This window comes from Camelus bactrianus, chromosome 6 (assembly GCF_048773025.1).
Source record: "Camelus bactrianus isolate YW-2024 breed Bactrian camel chromosome 6, ASM4877302v1, whole genome shotgun sequence".
Classification (NCBI taxonomy): Eukaryota; Metazoa; Chordata; class Mammalia; order Artiodactyla; family Camelidae; genus Camelus; species Camelus bactrianus.
In genome coordinates this window covers 73,221,137-73,244,854 of record NC_133544.1, presented here as the reverse complement: position 1 = coordinate 73,244,854, position 23,718 = coordinate 73,221,137, and the positions used below count along the sequence as shown (strand labels likewise).

General features: G+C 52.3%; 2 protein-coding genes across 2 annotated transcripts in view; both read left to right on the top strand.

Moving 5' to 3' along the window:
• Positions 1-15,102, top strand: part of EHD4 (EH domain containing 4) — a 75,506-nt gene extending 60,404 nt beyond the window's left edge. Inside the window, exons 5-6 of the mRNA XM_010965184.3 lie at positions 7,050-7,214; positions 11,114-15,102. Of these exons, the coding sequence (XP_010963486.1) occupies positions 7,050-7,214; positions 11,114-11,650 (702 nt within the window). The 3' untranslated portion in view covers positions 11,651-15,102. The remainder of the gene's footprint in view (positions 1-7,049; positions 7,215-11,113) is intronic.
• A 2,397-nt stretch (positions 15,103-17,499) lies between these two features.
• SPTBN5 (spectrin beta, non-erythrocytic 5) overlaps positions 17,500-23,718 on the top strand; it is a 46,710-nt gene continuing 40,491 nt past the window's right edge. Inside the window, exons 1-5 of the mRNA XM_074366589.1 lie at positions 17,500-17,561; positions 17,988-18,160; positions 18,403-18,570; positions 21,255-21,371; positions 23,443-23,600. Of these exons, the coding sequence (XP_074222690.1) occupies positions 18,050-18,160; positions 18,403-18,570; positions 21,255-21,371; positions 23,443-23,600 (554 nt within the window). The 5' untranslated portion in view covers positions 17,500-17,561; positions 17,988-18,049. The remainder of the gene's footprint in view (positions 17,562-17,987; positions 18,161-18,402; positions 18,571-21,254; positions 21,372-23,442; positions 23,601-23,718) is intronic.

The following is a 23,718-nucleotide window of genomic DNA, read 5'->3' as shown; positions in this document are numbered from 1 at the left end:
GCCCTCCTGGCTCTCAGTCTAGCCTTCTACTTCGGACTTCCCCCTTCGGTTCAAACCAGTCCCCGGGCCTGCCTCTCCAGATCCACAGATACCCTGGTCAGCAAGTGAGGTCAGCTCACTTCTCCTTTATCTTCTGGTGGCAAAGAACCCATGTCCCCTCCCACTTCCTCTTGCTGCACCGTGAGTGCCTTCTGATCTGGCCTCAGGGCCCACAGGCCAGCCTTCTGGAGTCCATCACTTTGCCTCCTTCAGTCAGCAGCTGCTCAGCACCCCTGGGCCAGGGATGGGCAGCCTAGTCTGGTGGAGAAGGGGGTGGCGAACCCCCCAGTTACAGAATGGTGAGCTGTGTGCTGATGGATGTGGACACTTGCTCTGAGGAGGGGCCCTGATAGGGGAGCAGGGGCGTGGGGAGGGCTCCGCTGAGTGTGATGGCTGGGCCGTGACCAGCCATCCAACACCTCCTTCCTCATCCCTCATCATCACTGCCTTCCTGCCAGTGCTCTGCCAGGGCAGCATCCCTTCTAGGTGGAAAGAGACACCTCCCTGTCTGCGTGGCCCCACTCGCAGTCCCTCGATCTGCTCCTTTCCTCTCCACTCACCTCCCCACCCTGTGCATACTCACGCACTCCTCCTGCGTGGCCCAGCTGGTCTGCGGTCACCTGTGCTCCTGTGAGTCACTGCTCTTTATCTTTCCTTCCTGGTACCAGCTGCTTTCCTCCCAGAACTACAGCCACTTTTGTTCCAGTTCTACAAGGCATGTAAATCCACTTATTGCAGCTGTCCTGAAGTGATTTCCCTCCCTGCTTGTCCTGGGCCTAATGCTTGGTGGCCGGAAGTCTGTTTTTGCCCATCTGGTGACCCCCTGGCACGTGGCCTTTCTCTTCTCCAGCTGCTACAGCTGGACTTAACCTTCAGGGTACATAATACCCAAAGTGCTTTTAGAACCAAGGCTGGGAAATGATGTCATAGCGTCTGCAGATTTCAAGATGTTGTGAATTATTTTTAAATGCCTGTGGACGTTTTTCATTTACCAGTCATTGCTGAGGGCCTAGTGACTCAAGATGCAGCTCTATTCGGTCACATAAAAAAGTAGAGGGCAGAGAGCTCACTGGGGGTGCCGAGCACATGGGACTTACTTTGCTGCTGTCCTGGAGCATTGGACGCTGTGAATGGGCTGGCATGGCCTGGGTTTCAAGAGGCACAGAATGCTGCTCTGTCCTGACACCAGGAATAATGAAAGCCCTTGTGTTGAGGGTGGGGGGCAGAGGGCAGTCAACTTGCTGATCTTACTTCTAGGAAAAAAGCTTCTTTTTTTTTCTTGCTAAGAATAGTATCTGGCTTGTTCCTTTTCATAAAGGAAAATGTTTGAAGTACGGATGTTTCCAGCCTGAGCTTCTCAGTGCCAGTGTGTTCCTGGGGCGGTACCATGCTGAGAAGGGGGACAGGAAATAGACTCAGGCGGATAAGAAGCAGAACTCAGCACAATGGCCTTGGCCACTGACCGATGCCATCCACTCTATACGCCATCTGCTGTTTTACGTTCCATTTGTGAACTTGTTGCTGAAATGGGCAAGGAGTCACCTGAGTTTTTCTTTTTGCAACATTTCTGTTTCATACAAACACTCTTTGGTTTTGGTATATTAATTTTATTTCTCTTGATCCAGTTTTACTTTTGCAAGCCAATCCTTATGATGGTCTGCAGGGTTCCAGAAGCTCTACAATTTTCATTTCTTGTGTAATTTTGTCTGATCCTGCCAATAAGTGCACAAAGTTGAGCATTCTCTTCGTTTCTCACATGGAGAGCTGAAGTTCAGAAAGGTGAAGTAACTTGCCCAAGGCTTCACAGCCTGAAGTTACAAAATATAGATTCACACTCCAGTGGGCCTGACTCCCTGGTCCAGAAAGCATTCACCTGAAATCCAGAGTGGACAGCATCTGTTGCTCCTTACTATGTCCTTGCTTTCTGCATTAATCTGTCATTTTGTTTATTCTATAAAATCCTCCATCCACAGAAACCCTACAAAGTTTAGAGGTTTATCAAGCTCATTTTGAAAGCATGCAAAGGATAAGTTTTCAGGTGTCACCTGTGAGGTGTCGGATCTGAGTTGGGGTGTGGAGTATGTCTATTGATAGAAGACCACAATTAGGTCGAATTCGTGGCCCATACAGAGAGAAAGCCAGACATGCAGCATTAGCGTCCTGCCAGCTTCTGCCGTAATCAAGACAAGCTCTCGTAAAGATGACATTTTAATAATATGAAAAATGACACTCTTATCAACAATCTCTTGAAAGTTAATGATTTCCCTGCTTTTTCTATTTATATGTATATGTATATATATTTCACAACTCTATTTCAAGGAACAGGAAACCTTTAGAGTGGGTTTTTTGGTTAGCCTCAAAGATTATGTCTTATGATATCAGTAGACAGATACCTTCTTTGAAGACTATTCACAATCTAAGATGCCAGTCAAGTTTCATTTCATGATTTTTTAGAGTAATCTTTTTTGGGAAAGCTAAACAAAAAGGGGTTTAGAAAATATAAATCTAGTCTTATTTGGCTATAATTAAAATAGCCAAGTGAAAGAAGTAAGGCTCAAACTCCAAGTCACAGTAGTTCATGGGATCAATGCCCAAAGGTAAAAAGCAAGACAAATTGACTACAGGACCCCACCCTTTGCAAACACGCTGCCCAAGAATAGAAAAGCTTCCCACTCACTTGGAGGGCTTTGTTCAATAAAAGATTAATCAACATCTGAGGAAGGAACAACTAAAAATGAGAAAGAAAAGGACAGGTCGGTGATTTAGGGGTTTACTATAGTTCTGGGGAACTTAGTTTCATCTTCAAAGCGTGTTCTCCTCTTAGTCACGTGCCGCGGGCAGGGCCCAGCTTTCCGGTCTGTCTGCCCTGCCCATCCCTTCTGTGGAGGAGTCAGACGTTTTGAAATTCACCAAGTGGACCCAAGCTAAGTGATGTAAGAATCATCCCACAGTGGCCGATGACCATCCTTTTAACACTTAGTCCACCAGGGGCACTTTTAAAAGTGGCTCCGTTTGTAGCCCCAAGCTACTGTGGGTGTGTCACTGCCAGAGTCCACAAAGGGGAGCCTGTTTCTTTGAAGGCTGGCCTCAGAGGGCTGGGTGGGCTCCCGCACATCCCCCTTCAGTGCTCTTCAGAATCACGTGCTGTTGGTGCCGCCTTCAATTTCAAAAGAATAACAAACCCCCAAGTGGAAGCCAATCAACTGCCTCTAGCAGGTTCACACTCTCACTACCCTGTGGGTTCATCTTCTGGGTCTTTAGTTTGTGAATTAAATTTTTATACCATCATAAACCCACTTTTAAAATGTGCTGATCCCCAGAGGTTAAATGCTCTAAGCAGGTTTCCAACTGGGTCTACAAAGATGCAGGTTTCCCAAGCAGGGCATGTAAAGTCTGGGCAACCCTGAGGTTACCCAGTGCTGAACTGTGTTTCCCAGCCTGACACCCTCCACCCAGCTCATCCACATTCCATGAGCATCTCCACTCCTACTGCCCATGATCCCTAGAAGCTTCCAGCACTCGCTGCCAGGGAATGCCCTCCAAGCCCAGGGTGGATGTATCCAGTGTCACTCTGCACACATGCTTCTCAGTCACTTGTCCCTGGACACAATTAATGAGATTGTGGCTGAGTGTAGGTGTGAACTATAAATTCACGTTCATTTAAAAGGGAAACATCTCTTTCTGCTGATTGAATTATTAGCCCAGAGAAAAATTGACATTTTGATCCATTTGATTTGCCCCCAGTCATCACCATCTGATGAGCTGGGACTTTTCCAGTTTTATACAAGGGAAAGAGTGAATTGGACACGGTAAGAATGTTCAAAGTTTCCCAGGGTCCAATGTCATTCACTTGTGGATGAAAAGCTTAGAACCCAAATTCATCATGTAGCTATTTAAATATAGAGAGTTTATTCATTATTCAGTGAGGACTAAATAGCCAGGGGACTGCTCTGTTTTGAATACCTGTCCAGCAGCAGGGCTCTGACCATTGGTCACTGACAACATTTTTACTCCTCTTTCTTGTCGACAAAATGCATTCAAGTACATGCTTTCTCTCAGTTCTCAAAACAACCCTATAAGGTAAGGTTTGCAATCTCCAGTTTGCGGATGAGCGAGGTTGGGAGGAGATGGCTGGCCCAGAGTTGCTCAGCCAGCGAGTGGGCAGCAGTGGCAGGTCCCGACCCCGCCTTCCAACTAGGAAGGCCCTGCCCACCTCCTCTTTCTACCTGTCCTCTCCCTCCCATTCCTCTTCCTCTCTCATTATAAAGAACAGACATTCAGGCTGTTCCTACCTCCTTCCACGGGACCATTGCCGGGTCTGGTCCTGGGTCCTGTGTTTATTTGGAGACATACCTTTGACCCATAGGGCAGAAGTGAGCTTTTGAGGTCACTTCTGAGGTTTGGGGATTTCAGGCCCTGTTTACCAAGAGTCCTTAAAAGATCACAGGTGCCAACTTGCTAGAAGAGTGTAGTCTTTACCCACATTCTGTGTGGTGTTCACAGGGTTACATGCCATAATGTATCCATTTTTTGTGTATGGGGAGGGGCAGGGAGAGGCAACAACCTTCCCAAAGCGACCCTGTGGGTTAGGAGTGATCAGAAGCCAAACCTCAAAGTTGTTCATTTTGAATTTCAGACTTCAGCAGCTTCAGTAAGATTTTTAATTTGTATCCACAACAAGCAGTTTAATTCTATAAGGTAGGGAATGAGGCAGTTGAATGCTGGTGCCAGCTCGGCATCACCTAACTAGTTGCATGACCTTGGGTAAGTCATACGAATTTCCTGGAACCAGGAGTTCAATCAGATATAGGGGGCCCTTCCAGATTTAATACTCTATGATTCTGAGGATTATAATTTATCTCGTAGCTCAATAAACTTCTTAAAAGCAGGGCCCATGCATAGAATCTGACCCTGAGTTATCATCTTAGGATGCCCAGGGAAGGACAGGAAGGGGTGGCCATGCAGTGACAGCACAGCAGGAGACTCCACAAAACAGGCTGGTAGAGCTTCCTGGAAGTGGTGGTGGAGGCTGAGAGCAGCTTGCAGCATGAGCCGGTTGGTTGGGTCACCTGAGGGTCATGACTCAGGTAGCTTGCCAGGCAAGAAGGAGGAGGAGGAGGGAGCTGAGGCCTGGCACAGAAACCGCCCCAGTTATGTCAGGGCACCGGAGGCCTGGCATCCAAGGGTGGCCTATTAGCCAGCAGCCTGGGTCATCAGCAGTGAACCCCTGAGGGCGGGATAAGGGAGCAGGTGCCAGGTGGTGGGAGGAGAACTGTGGCAGGTGCACGTGACCTACAGGCCTCTGGATACCAGGCAGTGTTCAAGAACAGGGTGCCAGTCCCAGGGGAGCCAGGGGCTGGGTAGGGAGTCAGCCTTCCTGGAGCAGGGGCCTGGCAGCTCCGAGAGCCACACTAATAGGTGGTGAGGGGGCTCAGGGAGGGCTGCAGGGAACTGGCAGCTGCCCCAGGCCTGAGCTCTGGGAAGGGGTCTTGGAAAGAAGCCCTTATGGTTGGGAGACTGAGCAGGTGGTGGGACTTCCTGCTTCGAGTGGGGCTGGCTCCAGAGCAGGGCAGGGCCTGAGCATAGAACAGAGAGGTGTCCACAGGCCCAGTCCTGAGGTTCCAGGAGGGCCGAGGCCAAGGAAATGACACAAGGACAGCTGGTGAGCAGCTGGGTCACCCCAACTGAGTATGGCGGCCCCTCCAAGTCCTTTGGTGCTGCACAGAACCCTCCCCAGCCCCATCCAGACGAAGCCAGGCATTCACTATTCAAGGCAAGGAAGTTACTAGTCTCACTAATTTTACCACTTTTTCATCATATCCTCAGGAATGCAGTTAAAGCCCATCATTCTAAACAGAGGACTCCCAAACCTTGGATTTCTCTAGTTATCTTTTTAAATCGTGTAAATATTTTTGATTGTTTTAACTTGAAAAACAAGTAAATAAACAAGTTTACTAGTGACAGAAAGGTTTAGAAGCATCTCTCCCAGTCTACACTTGTCACAGCAGCCAGGCAGCACAATGTGTGCTTATGTTAAGATGACCTTTATATAGATGGAGAAGTTAGCATTGTCTGGTCCGAGCATGTCAGCATTTGCATTATGTGCTTATTTTAGTGTTCAAATCTTAGCAAAATGTTTTTGGCTGTGCCCAGTGTATATCCCTACACAGAGGCCCTCAGCTGAGCCGTGGGATGTATCTGCTCACCCCCTTTATTCAATTGCCATTCTTCCACAAGAGTACAGTAGACATCTGTTTTCTCTAATAGGATTTTCCATAGCTACATACTCATTTTCTTTTTGTAATCACTGCCCTGTTTTTCATCTTTTCTTATTTTACTTATTTTCTTGACTTGGAAATTACTCTGTAGAATTCTAGATATACAAAGAGAAGTTTTGTAATGAACATTTCTTAACATCCTAAAGTTGGAGATCAGAGAAGGGTAGAAATGTTAAGGAAGGGGTGACGCAGTCCAAGCAGAGCCCTAACAGCAGGATTCACCCTCTTTGGGTAACAGTGCCAGGCCTGCTACCCCTAGGTGACCAGGGTTTCTGGGGCTTCCTCCTCGTGTACTGTGGTTCCCTCTCCCACAGGGAGCTTCTGCCATCCAGCCTGGTCCTAGGCAGCTGGTCTTGTGCGGAAATGATTTCAGTGATCTCGGGTCTACACTGTCCGCGGGGAGTTTAGTTATGGGAATTCTCATCTCATTGGTCACTGGGCACAGATTTCCATGCAGATTGACTTCCAGCTTCATTTCCTGATACTTCCGTGCACTGGTCCTGGTGAAACTTCCTCTTAGGTCTTCTTAGGTTAATCACCAGAGCCAAGATCTTTCCGACTCAGACCCCCTCATTTCCTTTTCCCCAGATCCTTGCCCCTCCTCCTGTCCCAAGGACCATGACTCTGTGGGGGTACCTGTTGGGTGTTGTGATGCGTGGAAGGTGCCGTCGTGTTTGTCCTTCTCTGGTGCAGTTCTGAATAGCTCGTCCTCACTGATACACACCCCTCCAGGTGCACGCCTACATCATCAGCCATCTGAAGAAGGAGATGCCAAGTGTATTTGGAAAGGAGAACAAGAAGAGAGAGCTTATCAGCAGGTTGCCAGAAATCTACATTCAGCTGCAGCGAGAATACCAGATATCTGCAGGGGACTTCCCCGAGGTCAAGGCAATGCAGGTACAGGGATAGAGGGGCACTGCAACTTTGTCCAGCTGGTTACTGGGGACCAGTGAGGGTTTCATGGTTTAGAATGGAGGATAACACGGTGAATTTCTCTCTCTAGTAATCCATGATAACAGGCTCCTAATGACAAAGCAGAAATTGCCCGCCTCTCTATACATGTAAACAATAGGGAGACATTTCAAGATGTAAATGAGGCTCACCTGAAAAAAAAAAAAATCACACGCACAGCCCCCTAGGCTGTGTTCAAGGTCGTTTTGACCTTGAAGTGAGACCTGTTTTTGGAATCCCAGAACCTTAAGGGAATTAGAGCTGAGAGTGACCTTGGAGGTCACCTCAGGTGGCCTCCTCAAGCTGGCCCTCCCCGGCGCTGTGGGATTATGTGCTCAGGCAGGGTTGCTGTCACAGGCTCAGGGGCCCAGTCAGGGGCCATGGTGGTCTGTGGACGTGGCTGGAGTTCCCTAGACACAGCAAGCTGTGCCCACTGAAGACCTGCTTAAAGGTCAACACTGGGCAGCCTTTGACCTAATTTCAGAGTCTCCCTGAGTTGTGTCTGGGCAGCCCCAGCTGAGCCCTAGTGGGTGCTGCCACCCTGACCTGACCAGCGTGACCACCTGGAGGAGGAAAGGTAAACAGTGGAGGCAAGACCAGCAGGCCACAGGAGGGGACGCGTCAATCCTGAGGGGTTTCTTAATGTAAACTTCATGTACAGTACACACTAAAATAGGAGTGGGTTACACTTATGTTGTGATGCCTGGGTTCCGGGTGAATGCTTCTGGTGTCTGTGTTCTGGTCAAATATGATTTAGTCAACTTAAAATATATTTATAGAAACATCTTTTTTTAAGAAGTGAGGTTGGTACTCCTATACTCAGAGGATGAATTGGGCTTTCTTCTGGTCACAGGATGGCTAATTTGACAGCTTCTGGGGCCTCTTCCCAGGCAGGTTCTGCTTTCACACCCTTGGGTTATGCCCTGCACCCCATGATCAACCAGAAAGACAACTGTTTCCTTGTAGCCTTCAGATGTTTTCGCAGGGAAATTGTTTTCTTGACTGAAATGAAAGCTATGAGTAAGTACACAGTGCACACGATGCCTAGTGGGGCGTCTGTGGCTTGCTGGCCTTCTGAGGCTCCCGTGATGCCCCACCCACAAGATGCTGCTCCCCAGACCTGGAGCCTCCCTGAGAGGCCTCCCCTGCCCGTCCTCAGGGAGCTCCTATGTGAGGGGGAAAATCTCTAGGCAGAACTGCTCCTGACCACGCTAGCCTGGGCCTGGGCAGTCAGAGGGCATTCAGGCCCCTCAGAGCTGTCCAGTGGGGCAGTCCCTCACCTTGGGTCTTGGGAGCGGCCACGGCCCATATAGCTGGACGATACGGAAGAGCCCGAACCTTCACTGAGGGCCCTGTGGTCAGGGCCACACCAAGTGCCTTTGAACCTTCAGTGGACACCTGTGTTCCCTGGGACTTCCAGGAGCAGGAGTCCCACCTGACAGACGCTCCATTCACCTGTGTTCATGTATTCATTCACCTAAGAATACTAATTAAGTCTGCTATTGGCAGGCACTATTTTCAGCCCCTGGAATAAACCCATGAACAAACAGCAAAAATAAAACTCCTTGCCCCTACAGAGGTCCATTCTGAGTTACAGTCTTGGCTGCTATGACTGTGACCAGCAGTGAAGATTTGGCAGCAAAGTCCCTTGTTGGGACATGTGCTCCTTGTTATGACGTAAGTGCTGTTGTGCTTCAGTGTAATGAATTTATTCGGTGTGTCTCTCCCATATCAGGCTGTAATTCCAAGAAGCCAGTGACCATGTCCCGTTCCCAGCCATATCCCCAGCTCCTGGAGTGTAGCAGGCGCTCGATGAATACATGTTGAATGAGTTAATAAGTTAGCGTCGGTTTATATCCTAGCAGGCTCTAGGGTAGTGAGTTTCTTAGACCCTGACCCGGCTCAGACTCCCACCGGGCTTACAGATAAGCGGTTTCCAGAGCAAACTCCTGGAAGCTGGATAAGGATTATTCCTCAGGAAGGTGGCCGGGTCTTGATCCCACCACACCAGTCCTTTCAGGGAATCTCCAGGGAACAAGTCAGGCCTGGAATCCCAAAGACATGCTTACTGTCGCCTGATACTTCAGGCTAGTCACCCAGGAAGCTTTGGGGCTTCCCAGTGTGGGTCGAGACCTCTGTCATCCCTGAGTCTGCTGAGCATCTGACATCCTCCCCAACACAGGCATTCAACCTCTCATGGACTGCGTCTGGGACAGCAGCAGGGGCAGAAGCTAGGAACTGACTTAATTATGATCTTTGCACATCTCAGGATCATGCAGCAGCCAGCTTTAATTCTCTGTTCTCCCTGTGCTCTCACGGACCAAGCTGGACAGGGTGACTCTTTGCTGTAGCAAAGAGCTGACTGTATTTTGCAGGCTTTTGCCCAGTGCTGGGGGAGGCCCATGACCTGCTGGTGCATCTGCCTGTGTCTACCCTACAGCCTTTGGGGAGGGAATCTGGTTTGCTGCACTGACGTATCCATACTGCAGAATGAGGGGAGCACTAGCAAAGCCTTATTGCTGACTCAGTTATCCTTGGAGAATTGGGCCCCTACAGCCAATGAGTTGGCAGTGTTTCAACAACAGAGGGCAGCAGAGCCATCCCCATCTGCTTGGACCCTCCCAATGGATTCATAAACTGCTTTTCTGGTACGCATTGGAAGTGAGCGGGCAAGGGAGACCCCAGCAGAGGCTGGGCTGGGACTGACTTTTGTCTCTTGGGAGGGAGCAGCTCCAGGATCCTGGGCTTGGTGGCTTCAATGGATACAATTGTTGATGGGTAAATCTTTCAGTTCTGCAGTGCATTCATCCCAGTAAAAAGTCCCTGAGCCACCCTGGTGGAGGGCAGGGATGGCATGGTGTAACTTGGACCCCACTCCCCTACACACGCATCCCTGGTCAGGGCTGAGGAGGCGGATACCGCAGGGATATGAGTGCAGAGTTTATTTCCTCTGTGCCCTTCAGGGTGGGAATGGCTCCTGCTGCTGCTTCCTGTCCACTCCTGCAAATATGTGGCCATTTCCCCTGGCCGGTTTTCCAGAAGTTTGCAGTCTGAATCCATGTCCCCTACAGGCGGGTAGAAAGTTTGGGTGGGTACCGCCTTCATTCGTCCACTTGACCAGACACAGGGGCTCTGTGTGTACCCAGAGCTCAGGCTCATTCATGAGGAAATAGGGTAGGTGTTCGTGCACCCAGGGGAATCTAGACTTGTTTACCCCAGCAGCACTTGGATTTTTGTGTAGGCTGCCTGCTCTCCTCCTCCCAGGCTTTCTCTTCTCAGTTCCCTTGGCTAACTGAGATGCCGGCAGCAGGCGCCCAAAGTGTTGGCAGCACTGTTTGGTGCTGATGTTGGGGTGACATGCAGGTGACTGCGTCCATCAGTGAGGATGAAGGACACACAAACTGGAATGCGCTTTAGCAGCCAAGCCTGCACTAACTACCCCACTGCTCCGTACCGAGCACAGGCTGCCCAACGGGTGTCAGCCCAGCCCAGCCTGCTTTGACGGCCATAGAGTTTGCTACTGAGAAGATTGTTGGAGGCACCTCTTCAGAGATATGTCAGGCTGTTTAGCTTTCAGCTCTGTCCCCTGCACCATCCAAAGGCTCAGGGCTCCACTTCTGAATAACAGCATCGTCTGTCTGCCCTGCCGGGTAAAGATGAAGGGCCCAGCTTTAAAGTTCCACTCCCGTGTCTGGCAAGTTCAGATGTGAGAACCTCACCAAAGAGAAAGTTCCAGGTATGCGCTGCCTGCTTTCAGGGAGCATTCATCTCCTTTGGCCATCCATCTCCCCATTTGCTTCCCACAGGGAGGGCGTTAACTAAGCCTGTGGTTTCTCCTTTTCCAGGAACAGCTTGAGAACTATGACTTCACCAAATTCCACTCGCTGAAGCCCAAGCTGATCGAGGCCGTGGACAACATGCTGAGCAGCAAGATCTCGTCCCTGATGAGCCTCATCAGCCAGGAGGAGACGAGCATGCCCACGCAGCTGGTGCAGGGCGGTGCCTTCGACGGCACGGCCGAGGGCCCCTTCAACCAGGGCTACGGGGAGGGCGCCAAGGAGGGCGCCGACGAGGAGGAGTGGGTTGTGGCCAAGGACAAGCCCGTCTATGACGAGCTCTTCTACACCCTGTCTCCCGTCAACGGCAAGATATCAGGCGTCAACGCCAAGAAGGAGATGGTGACCTCCAAGCTGCCCAACAGCGTGCTGGGCAAGATCTGGAAGCTGGCCGACTGCGACTGCGACGGCATGCTGGACGAGGAGGAGTTCGCACTGGCCAAGCACCTCATCAAGATCAAGCTCGATGGCTACGAGCTGCCCAACAGCCTGCCCCCCCACCTCGTGCCCCCCTCCCACCGGAAGTCCTTGTCAAAGGCCGACTGAGGGGCAGGCCGTGTGCGGGGCAGGCGGCGTGGGGTGGGAATCCGGAGGCCAGGGCCTGAGGCCCACGCTGCTGCCGACCCACTGAGCGGCCCTGGGCAAGGCGCTGCCCTCTCTGTGCCTCATCTTCCCATCTGTAGAATGCGGAGGGCAGGCGCTGGACACCAGATGAAGTCCTTCACCTCTAAAATTCCGAGTTTCTAGTAAAATATTGGGGGAGGGGGTGGTTTAGGAGATTGAAGGGTTGAGAAGAAAGGGAAATCATCCCAAGAGTGCTCAGAAGCTGGGAGAAGCAGACGTGGAACCCCAGGAGCCACGGGAAGTGAGCCGGGGCTCTGCTGGGCTTCCCTGGACTGTTCATCATCACGAACCTGGCTGTCTGTCCCCCAGAGAGCGCCAGGAGGCAGCAAAGGGGAGCCGATTTATTTTATTTCCTGCTTGAAAAAAAGCAGCAGAGAGGCTTTCTGTTCTCTCCAAACTGTCTACCAAAGAGAAGCCTGCTGCTCCCGCTCTGAGAGGAGGCGGCCCCATGTCTGTGTGTCCCTGTCCATTCTGCAGGCCTGCAACGCAGGCAGCCAGGTCGCCCAGGGCATCCGTCCCAGCACCCACTGGCTGACCCCCGCCAGGGCTCCCCTACCCCTGGGGCCTTCCCAGCAAAGTTCTGTTTGGTTAGGAATTTGGGACTCACAACCTTTATTAACCCCTTGCAAGACTTCTAGTATTCATTTCAAGTCACGTTGAAATCAGAAGATTAGCTTCCCTGATCTATCCAATAATTTGTAGCAAAGTCTATCATACTTAAACTAGAGTAAGAAAAGAGGTCGTTCTCCCCAGTCGTCAGTTAGTGGGTTACACGTCCCCAAGGCTCCTTGGTCAATGGCAGGATTTAAATTCAGCAAAAACATGGCTTGGTGTGTGCAGTTTCCTGGCCCTGTGGACACCAACGGGATGAGGGACCAGCCCGCGCTGGCTCTCAGGTAGAAGAGGTCATTCTACTAGCATTAAACACTATTTTTATAAAAAATAGGCATTTTTATTATGTCCACTTTTTTTTAAAATACAGTCTCTGTACAAAAGATAAAGGCCTTTATACAGAAACAAGATGGAATCTTTGGTATAAAGCCTTATCTTCAACAGGTTGTGTGGTTCGTACCATGAATGCCTCACAAGGCAGGATTTGGGCACCTACCTGTACATCGGCACCTGAGTGTTCTCACCCCGGGTGCCCCGTGTAAACCTCCCTGGACCACTTGCTCAAATGCGTATGTCCAGTGGAGGTCACGCTCCCAACTACGTGGGCTCCAGCTGGAGGATGCAGGTGCCTTTCTCCATTATTTATGCAATAAGAGAGACTCGAAATAGTGATAGCCATGTGGCATGGGGCCCTGCCGGCACCAAAAATGAATGAAATCTGAACAGTCCCACCTAAGTCTTCCAAAAAGCACATTTTTTTTTCTGGTGTCACCTGTGACATCAGGGTCAGAACTGCAGATTTAAGGGAAAATGTTTATTTTAAAGAAGGTTTTATCCAGATGCCAGCCCTCACACTCCCTAGCTTACTCTCTAAATAATTTAGTTTTCGGAGAAGTAAATGCATAACCTGGTTTTTAATCTTAATGAGCACTTTTAAATTAGACACATAGAAAAGAGACATTTGTAATAATTCCAGTACTGTAATATGAGCAGATAGTTCTGTGAACGCATGAGGACTGCCCAAGCGTGTAAGCACGGTGGATCCACCAAAGGGCAAGGTTGAGAGAGGAGAGAGTCCATTTGTCCAAAAGTTTAGAGATGCCAAGGTTAGTTAGCTGATTTCCATCCAGAATGATCTTGCTTATTTAACTCTGCTCAATTGTCATATATAAAGATAAATATATACACATATATGTCACATGAGTATGTATTTTTGACACTGTGTGTGTACAAATGTAGATACGGCCAAGTTTTATTGACATAGGGACATAGAGGTATAGTGTTTTAGAGGAGCAGCAGACAAGGTTGCTGGTTCTACGTGGATGGAAACGCCTCGTAAGGTTGTGATCCCCGCCCACCATGCCCTCAGGTGGGAAAACATCTTTGTGAATGCTTTCCCTGCTGAGAAATAAGGAAGAAAAAGGAAATCACATGTTATCATCTCTTAAAACATGAAGTTATCCATTATGAAAAGTTGATTGGAAAGAAGACCACTGGAAAACATTTGGGACGGCGGCCAAGCAAGGACCCATATCTCCCCAGGACCTGCACAGAGTTCCTTGAATCTGTGTGCAAAACACCCTTGTCCCCTGACCTCACATGGCAGGGTGACAAACACGAAGCCCTCAGGATCTGCACTCTGACCGGCCGCATTGCCCTCCTGCACCACCCCATTGTCCCAGTGCCCCTGACAGCGTGCTCGCAGATGGGTGGGAGGGTGGAGGTAGGTAAACTCTAGAACTCGGAAACTACCTTCGTGCTCTCTGTGATTCCACCAAAGAAAACCTAAGAATCTTGAGTCCATTTGCTGTATCAGCACATGATAGCACATAACACAAACCTCTGCATTCTTAAGTTTAGGGGGGAAAAATGAAAACTTCTGCTACTCCTCCGAAAGTTGACTTCCAAGTTGTGAGCCTGCTCATAATGCCCACCTGAACCTTCGTGTACAGAAGGGTTGCACTGACACCTGCCGAGACACCCCCCAACCCAGCTGTACAGCCACACGCTGACATTCAACCTGCTTGGCATCATACATGGATTCTTTCCTCGCCGCGGGCTTGGGTGACACGGGAGGGTCATGCATTTGGTTGGCTTTGGCTTCTCCAGGGCTGGACTGCGTTCTCTGGAACGCTTGTCGTCATGCAGCAGTAACGCCTGGATTGGGGGCTGTGGCTCCTCCCACAGGAAAGTGGGCCTTAAGAGTTGGATTCTTACACTGTTGTCATGGGACTGGTGTCCAGGGGGTTTAGAGAGCACATGAGAAGCCAAACGCCCCTGCTCTCCCCCACCAACCACCCCCATTACCAGCCTGCAGGAGAGGCCTTGGCCAAGCCCAGGCCGTGGTCCTTCGCTGTGTCCCTTCACCACACCAGGAATGTCTTGTGCTGGAGTCTGCCGCCCAGTGTGGGGTTTAACCACCGGAGTCATGACCTGACAGCCACCGCCGGAACCTTTCCACTTAGCAGCTACACTCCTTCCTGATGTCCAGAGCAATACCCTGGACAGATTGCCTTGGAGATAAGGAAAGCATTTAACTGAGGCACTGTTTACTTCCTCCATGGAATGTGGCAGAAGAATAACACTTTTAGGACAGATAACCACTGGGTTTTTTTGGGAAAACATAGCCGAATTTAAGAGTGTACCAAGTGACCTGTCGATTAGCCAATGCAATTAACATACAATGCTTCTATTTTTTTGTAATCTTGTTTAGGAGTGTCAGACAAAAAAATCTACTGATAATAAACTTCTGAAAAAAATCACTACCTTTTCCCCACTGGCTCTGCTTTCCCAGTGACTGTGTGTCAGCTATCTCGGGAATGAAGCAGGGATCCCTTGGATCCATTCTGAAACAAGGCAGAGGAGTTGGGCCCTTTTGCATGCCATCCCTGTGACCCCTGACCCTTCCTGCATCCTCTCTGGTTGGGAGATTCTCAAACTGGGGCTTCCTCAGCAGGAAAGCAGCTCCATCTTCTGGGGGCAGAGGCCAGGTCTGGGAGCAGGCCCCAAGGGAGTCTCATGCCCCAACTGAGAGTGACTAGAAGCCAAGACTGGAGGGGACCATGAAGAGACCCTTCTGAGGCTGGGGACAGGACATCACAGGAGGTGGCCTCTGTCCAGTGCTGAAGCAGGCCTGAGCACCTGAGGGTACAGTAGTGCTTGGGGGAAGCCCCTGGCTGGCCGGCCCTGCTCCTGCCTCTTGCCGCACCTCACAGGTGTGGACCACCCATAGTAGACATCTGGGGTTCCCCCCGGCACCATCCACCCTTCTGGTGATCTAGACCAGGAATGTCTTTTGCAGAACACTCCCCACTTTCCCACCCTCAGTCTGAGCCATGCGGTTTGGGGAGATAGACGCCACCCACTCTTTCCAGGATGGCTTCTGATTGGCTTGAGCCAGTTAGAGTAGTTCATCCCCCCCGTCACAGAAATTATTCAGGAATGGACTTGTGGCTATGAGAGCCAGGCCCCTCAGACTTCTGTTCCAACTCCTGGGAGAGATGTTCTCTTTTTTCTGAACCATGCAGTGCAAAGAAGTGAGCCTATTGAGGCAACAATATAAATAACATTAAGAGAAGTGCCCAGAGGTGGTGGGGGAAGAGGAGTGAGGTTAGGCTGGCAGCAACCACCTTGTGGAGCCGTGGAGGATAAAGACGAAGGAGGCATTGAGAAAGGCAAAGGGAATCCAAGCCTGTGATGGCATCATTTCAGCTGCTGGATCAAACCTCACCTAAAGTCCTCCTCCTGCCAGACTTTTCCATTGTGTGCCAAAATGTTCCCTTTATATTGTTTAAACCCGTTTGACTTGAGATTTCAATTACTTGCAACACATATTCCAAAACTGTACTGACCAATAGGGGTTCTCATTTCAGCAGGGGCTGCAATTAGTCACGACAAAAGATGAGCCAGTCCTGGCAGCATGTGCGGTGGCTTTACTGCAGTTGATCTAGGGAGGAAGAAGAGCAGTTCCCCAGCACCACTCAACAACCTCAAATACAACCACTTCTGTTGAGATCTGTGTGCAAAGCGTCATGCAGCTCCATCCTCTCTGGTGGTCACATCACACGTGATGCCCTGGGCCAAGAGCACTGCTCTCCTCACTTCCAGCCATGGCCGGGATTCAGGGATGATGGGTCTTGCCCAGCTCTCGAGGGCAGGCTCTGGTCGCTGCCCCTCTTGCCAGCCTGGGCTGTCAGGGACGCCTCCCTGAGAAGTGTTGCTGGGGCTGCTGAGTGGATGAACCCACAGACACACACCCCATCCCAGTGACAGTAACCCTGAGCTTAGTCAGGTTGTTCTGTGAAGCCACCTGAATTAAAACTCACTCTCCCTCTGGCATGTGCTCCAAGGTTGCAGGGAGGGAGAGAGAGGGGCCTGCTAGGTGCCCCCCACAGCCTCTGCCTCCAAGCCCTGGGCCCAGCCAGCCCTGAGGGAGCACAGGTGATGGGGCCTCGCTGTGGCCCTGAAGAGTGAACATTGTGTCTCTGATTCTGGAGGAGACTCTGTCATTTCCATGGACTCTGTAACTCCAGGTGACCCCTTTCCAGGAAGAGTCTCCTTCAGAAAGTGGCCCCCAGGCGTGAAGGAGCACCAGACATGAAGGCTAGGTTGGGTGCATCTCCATCAGGGCCTGGAAAGCCCAGCCCTGGTCCAATGGTTCCCTGGGTCTGTGGTGCATCTCCCTGGAGAGGATGCAAAGGCTACAGCCCAGTGGGGTCACCCCCATTCCCACCCCTGTGGGGATTACGAAGAGGCCTTGCAGGGGTGCAGAAGGGCAGCCCCAACCCAAGAAGTGGGTGCAGAAGCTCAGACCAGAGGCTCTACCCTGCAGTGCCTTGTACCCAGACTGCAGCGCCCCCATGGTGCTCCCACCCAGAGCCAGGGGAGACCATCCCATGGGCCTCTTTGTCTGGGAACCAGGACCCCCACCTAATGCTAGGGGCACTTGCAGTGGAGGATGATGAAGGAGGAGACCCTGGAACATTGATCTGGAGCATTCTTGAGCCACCCTCTCCCAGTCTGGGCCACGCCTCATGGCAGGTGGGAGGACAATGCCGGCTGTGTGTCACCCCTGCCCTGCTGGCTCAGGAGGAGGGCCATGGCGTGGCCCCAGCTCCAGCCTCAGCCTCTCCTGATTTCTCTCCCTCCCCACCCAGCCCCTGCTATCTGCCATCTCCAACCGTCCAGCCGGCTCTCCTCCCAGGGCCTGGACATCACCAAGGTAAGCAGTTTCCTCTTTTCCTTCCACCTGCCCTATTCATCCCAAAGAGCAGCAGCCAAATGCTGGGGTCCTGGGGAAACCTCTGGCAGCAGGAACTCTCAAAGAAGAATCCGGAAAGTGGGGTGGGACAAAAGGGGCCCTGGGCCATTCGAGCACAGGACACCAGCCAGGAGCACCAGAACTTACCTGGCTAGGTTCCAGGCTGCAACCCCCCACCAAATGTGGGGACAGTCTGACAGGGAAGGGCCCATCACCCCTGGCAGAGACATGCCTCTCCCAGGGAGTCATCAGTATCCCCACTCCTCCCCCAACCTCCACGCCCCCAACATCAGCTTGGGAAATGTCTAGTGGTCCCTCAACACCAAAGGGCTCCAGGTCTGATGGCTGGTCAGCCCCACAGGCCCCAGCAGTTCCTTGGGGCTACAGGGTACCTGAAGCAGGCAGCCAGTGGCAGAGCCCTGGGGCGGCTCTCCCAGTCCAGTCCCACCATGGACTCTGCATATGAGATGGGCCACATTCGCAAGCTGCAGGCACGGCACGTGCGGATGCAGGAGAAGACTTTCACCAAGTGGATCAACAATATCTTCCAGCGTGGCCGGGTGAGTGTAGCCGGGTGTGCCTCCCAGCCCACCTCTACCATCCCCCCAGCTCCTTGGACAGTGGACACTGGGGGGCTGACTATAAGGTCATCTGACTGAGGCCACTTCTTTTGACCCCAAGGCACAGATGAGGCCAGTGGTCCTTCCTCAGAGCAGATGCTCTGGGCTGCACCACACAGGTCCTGGGACAGGGCAGACAGGTGAGGCTGGGCTGACCACAGGCCTGCCCCATCCCCTTCCAGGTGGGCATCAAGATCCAGAACCTGTTCACAGAGCTGGCCGATGGCACCCACCTGCTGCGGCTGCTGGAGCTCATCTCAGGGGAGGCCTTGCCACCCCCCAGCCGGGGCCGCATGCGTGTGCACTTTCTGGAGAACAGCAGCCGAGCTCTGGCCTTCCTCAGGGCCAAGGTGGGTCTGGGGAGAGGGTTTCTGGATGTGCTCTGAGGTAGGCAACACGGCCAGGCTGGACGACTAGATCATCTTTCCTGGGCTGGCCACAGAGCAGAGCAGAGGATCTGGGACCAGAACCCAGGAAGAGCAGCTGGATTACACAGGTCCAGGAAGCAAAGCCCTTCCTTGCACAGTTCTCCCAGCCTAGGGAGCTCCCAACCCTGTGGGAGCAGGAACGGCCATCTTCCCCAGTGGGTAGGCATGAATTAACTGTGATGAAGGAATCCCTGGAGCCCACGCTGAGAGAGTCAGTGTACTCTTAAACTTTTCTTTTCATAAATGAGGACATTATTTACTGGGCAACACCCATGCTGGCCAGCAGATCGTGGATGTGGGGCCATGGAAGGAGGCTGAGGGTTGGACACAGGGGACTGAGCCAGGCCGTGGAGGGAAGGGATGCAGGGTCTGCCTCAGAGAAGCTGGACCAGGTAGCAGGGAGGGGCCTCAGCAAACAGGAGGGACCCTGAGAGAAAGGGCCAGGCGAAAGAAATAGTCATTTAAAGGCGACAAGATCTCCAGGGACACGGAGGGAACCTCATGGCCAGAGTCGGGGGGCAGTTCAGGGGTCATTTATATTGAGAATATAAATGGGAATTGGGAAGCCCAGGGGCCCCTGGCCTCAGGTGCTGAAGCATGAAGTGGCTGTCCCTGGAGACTGCGAAGTCCCAGCTGAAACCGGCTGGGCTGAGCCTGGGTGTGTGTGCCCATCACTTATGTCCTGGAATGGAGGTCACAGTCAGCCCCCTGGGAGGCTGGCGTGCTGGAAGGAGGCCAGGAAGGTGAGAAACCAAAGCAAGGGACAGGAGCACTGCAGTCCCCAGGCACATGGGAGAGTAGAAGGCTGCCAGCCACACAGAGGGGCAGTGGCCTGTGAGCCAGCTACCTCCTCTCCGGAACCTGGGAAGGGTGAAGCCCTGTGGCCTTTGTCAGAGGCTCTGCAGCACCCCCTCAAGCTCAGAGAGACAGCATGTCACTGACACACAGCCTGTGACAGTGACAGCCTGTGACAGCGTCAGCCTTGTCTCTGCTCTACACGTAAGGCAGCTGTGGTCAAACTGTGGCTCCCAGTACATAGTTAATAAGCAGCAGAATGCGGGATGCACTCATTTCTGGAGCCCTTGCCTTGTGCTCCGGGGCTGATGCCCGATTTGGGGACCACAAGCACAAAGCCCAGACCTGAGTGCAAGGGGCCTGCAGTTTCAGGGAATACGGTTTATTTGAACCCAGATCAGCAGTGTGCTGGTAAATGTTTAACAACCAGTTATCTGGCCCAGAGGGGTTAGGGGAAGGGGGTGAATAAAAGCCCTGGTTTGCAGCATTTGCTGATTTCTGCAGCCTTGGTACCCGACCAAGCCTTGGTACCCGACTTACTAAACACTTAAGTCAGGAATATCAGCCCTCATGAGCTGATGTGAGCAGACTCCAACTCCAAGCTGAGGAGAAGGCAGAAAGGCTCAGGGTTGTTAGGGGAACAGGGCAGAGCGTGGGGCAGATCCTTTAGAGACAAGAAGATACAACAATGTGTCCCCAGGGGGAGCATCCAGAATGCAGGCCCTCCCACCAGGCTGGTGGTTGGCTGAAGCCAGCTCCCCACCAGGCCTTACGGAGGGTCTCTCCTCAGTGCGTGTGTGTCCGTTACCTGCTATATGCCAGACACGGTGTAGATACTTGGGAGACATCAGGGAACAAAACCAAGATCCCCACCGAGCAGGGCAAGGGGATCAAGCTTGTTAATTTAGGGAAGATGAATAGTCCTCAGGTTTTGATTTTTTAAAAGGGGCCAGGGTAGGCCTCACTGAGAGAGTAGTATTTCAGTCGAGACTTAAAGAAGAGAAGGTAGTAGCCATGGGGCTATCTGGGAGCTAATATTTTCAGACAGCAGGGGCAGCCAGTACAAAGGCCCCAAGGCCTGAGCTTAATCTCGAGGAACCGCAAGAATCTCATGAGCCTTGGCGCCGTGGGGTCCAGAAGAGGAGGATGGAGCCAGAGGGTGAGGGGGCCCAGGCCAAGTGTGGCTTTGATGTTTATTCTGTTCCTTTCTCCCCTGATTCAACCCTCCCTGTCCAAGTGGCAAGGTCTGGAGCAGCAGGTTCTCAACCTTAGTGCACATAAGAACCACCAAGGTGTTTGACCTGGGTGCAAATGCAAATTCCTGGGCCCTGGCCCAAGAGAGTCTGATTGGGTAGAGCTTGGGAATCTGAGTATTTCATAGGAAGTGGAACATGGATGAAGAAGGCTGAGGTTCAAGTGTGAGCCTGAGATCCAAGCCCTCCCCCAGATGCCCCGGGAGGTGGAGGCAGACTGTTGGTGCTGTCTCTTGAGCTCATACATGGACTGTTGTAACTCCTCATTGATCTTGGCCTGGCTTTACACACACACGGGGAGGCCTCCCACTCTAGTGGTCCAGTCCAGTTCACCAGGTTGGGGCTTCACTCAGAGGGGCTTGGGGCCGAAGCCCCAGCCACTTAGAAAGCCTTCGCTTGCTGACCTTGTGCCTGCCTGCTTCTCCCTTGGGGACCTCCTGGAGCCAGACAGATTCTAGGAGCCTCCCATCCAGAAGCCGGCACCCTGGACCTCTGGTTTCTCTGAGTCTTCTCTGGTGCGTGCCCCTCACAGCTGAGCCCAGCCAACTGTGCCCACAGGTGCCAATACCTCTCATTGGGCCAGAGAACATCGTGGATGGAGACCAGACACTCATCCTGGGACTCATCTGGGTCATCATCCTGCGTTTCCAGATTTCCCACATCTCCCTGGACAGGGTATGTCTCAGACCCTAGTGCCCAGTTACCCAGCCCAGCCCAGCCCTGGCCTCACCTCAGAGCCCTGAGGGCAGAGCAGTTCCACCAACTGTTAGGATCCCACAGCAGACCCTTGCCATCCACACAAGGACCATTCACTCTTCAACCACAGGCAAAGAATTCAGAATATCAGAGAGACCGTAATATACTGAAGTGAGAACTAGATTCAGGGGCTTCAAACCTGATCTGAGACAAGTCATTCACTAGTGAGGGGGTCAAGATACCAGCCTAGCACCTTCCTTTCACCCCCAAATTTGTTCCCTACTTGGCATTGAAGCCCTGTAACTTTCATTACCCCTTAATGTACCATTGGAGGAAATTAAACATAGAGGGACGCCCAGCCCTGGACGTTTCCAAATCCCTAGTATTCTAAAGACCAAAGAGATGGTCCCCCATCTTCCTCCATTCTACCTCTTATTTTCCCACAACTGGGTCAGAAAGAGTAAACGCATGAAGTCTTTACATTTATTAATTTTTATTGTTTCACGGTTTCCAAAACCCCACCAAAAACTCGATTCCAGTAGGTTAAGAAAGCCAACCTGGAGAATCCTAATGAAAAGAAGCCACAGATTTGGCTCAAATCCAGGAGGACCCTTGACCCTCATGATGGGACTGTGAGCCCCAGGCAAGCAAGGGCCCTGCCTGTCTGCATGCCCAGAGCCTAGCACCTATGTGGCAAATGAATGGGTGGGTGAATTTCTCACTGACCTCAAGCCCTTCCAGGAAGCTCTGCTCCCCTACCCAGTACCCTCAGACAGTTCCAGGTGCCGCTGCTGCCCTCTCCCTTGGGAGTAGCAGGTCCACATCATCCCCTGATTAGCCACCAACCACCCAGCTGGCTCTGCTTGCCCGCAGCCTGCTCAGGCCCTGCTCCCTGCCAAACTCAGGTGTGTCTGGGGCCAGGCTGACCCTGCTCCTTCACATGCTTGTCCCCAGAATCTCTCCTGGTTCTTGTCCGCCAGCCTAGTGCAGTGCTCAGGGTGTCTGGGCCGGCCTGGCTGTGGCAGAGCCAGGCTCCAGGCCCGGGGCCCTTTCCCCCTCCCCCTCCCCTGCGCTGCCACCCACCTGTCCTTCCTCCCCAAGCTCCGGGGGCCCCAAGGGCAGGGAAGGAAATGCAGCCCGCTGTGCTTTGACACTCTGAGTTTATAAACAGGAATTAGCAGAGGGGAGAAAGGAGATGAGAACTCTGGGCCGTGTGATTGGCGAGAAAGGAGTGGACAGAAGGAGAGAACCACTGAGGACTACAGGGATGAGGAATGGAAGGCAGGGAGGCAGGGAAAGAAGTAGAAGCCGGGAAGGGGGAGGGGAAGAAGCCCTGAGTGAAAGAGGGATGGGGAGGGGGCAGGTGGGCAGACGCAGAATAAAGGAAATTATCAACCAGAGGAATATGCGGGGATTGAAACCAAATATAGATGGTCATTTTCCAGTCCTAAGAAGCAGCCCAGCCTGAGACGTTGAAGGGACAGACAGGCGGGCTCTCTGTCAGACATTTCTGGATCAAGAGAAACCCTCCCCTATGAGCTGGGGAACCCAGGGCAGTGTCCCAGTCTCACTGCACCTCACGGCGCCGTCCATAGCAAGTAAATACTAACAGTGCCTCCCTCAGAGGGCTGTGAGGGCGAAAAGCCACTTGTGTGGGCCTGGTGCCTGGCTGGCAGGAAGCCCGCCATGACGAGCCCAGCCTCAATTCCATGCAGCCAAGGGTCAGTGAGCACAGTGCCCAGGGCATCAGAAGGGCCAGAGAAACAAGAGCTACTGCTGCTGTTGTCACCAGTTGTGACTCAAAGCCAGCTGCTCAGAGGCGACAGCTTTCAAGCACCTTGCTTCTTTGAAAGGAGTCTTTCTCTCACACCTCTTATCCCTGCCCACCATAAGTGAAAGCAAGTACAATTAGATGCTACGAAGAGAGGGCAGTCCGTACCGCCTCCAGGTGGGGGGAGCAGGATCCCAACCATGCCCAGACTGCCTCTCCTGCAGGCTCTGCTGTCCCCTTCCCGTACCTGCATGACGACCTGCTGCCCTGTCCTTCCAGGAGGAGTTTGGGGCCAGCGCAGCCCTCCTGTCCTCCAAGGAAGCCCTGCTGGTCTGGTGCCAGCGGAAGACGGCCGGCTATGCCTGCGTCAACATCACCGACTTCTCCCGAAGCTGGAGTGATGGGCTTGGCTTCAGTGCCCTCATCCATGCCCACAGGTGCATGAGGGAGGGGACCCAGCACCCTCCTCAGCCTCCTTCCCAGAGGCCTCCCTCCACTGAGCCAACTGCTCCAGGACTCGAGTCCTCAACCTGCCCATCCTTCCACGTCCCTCTG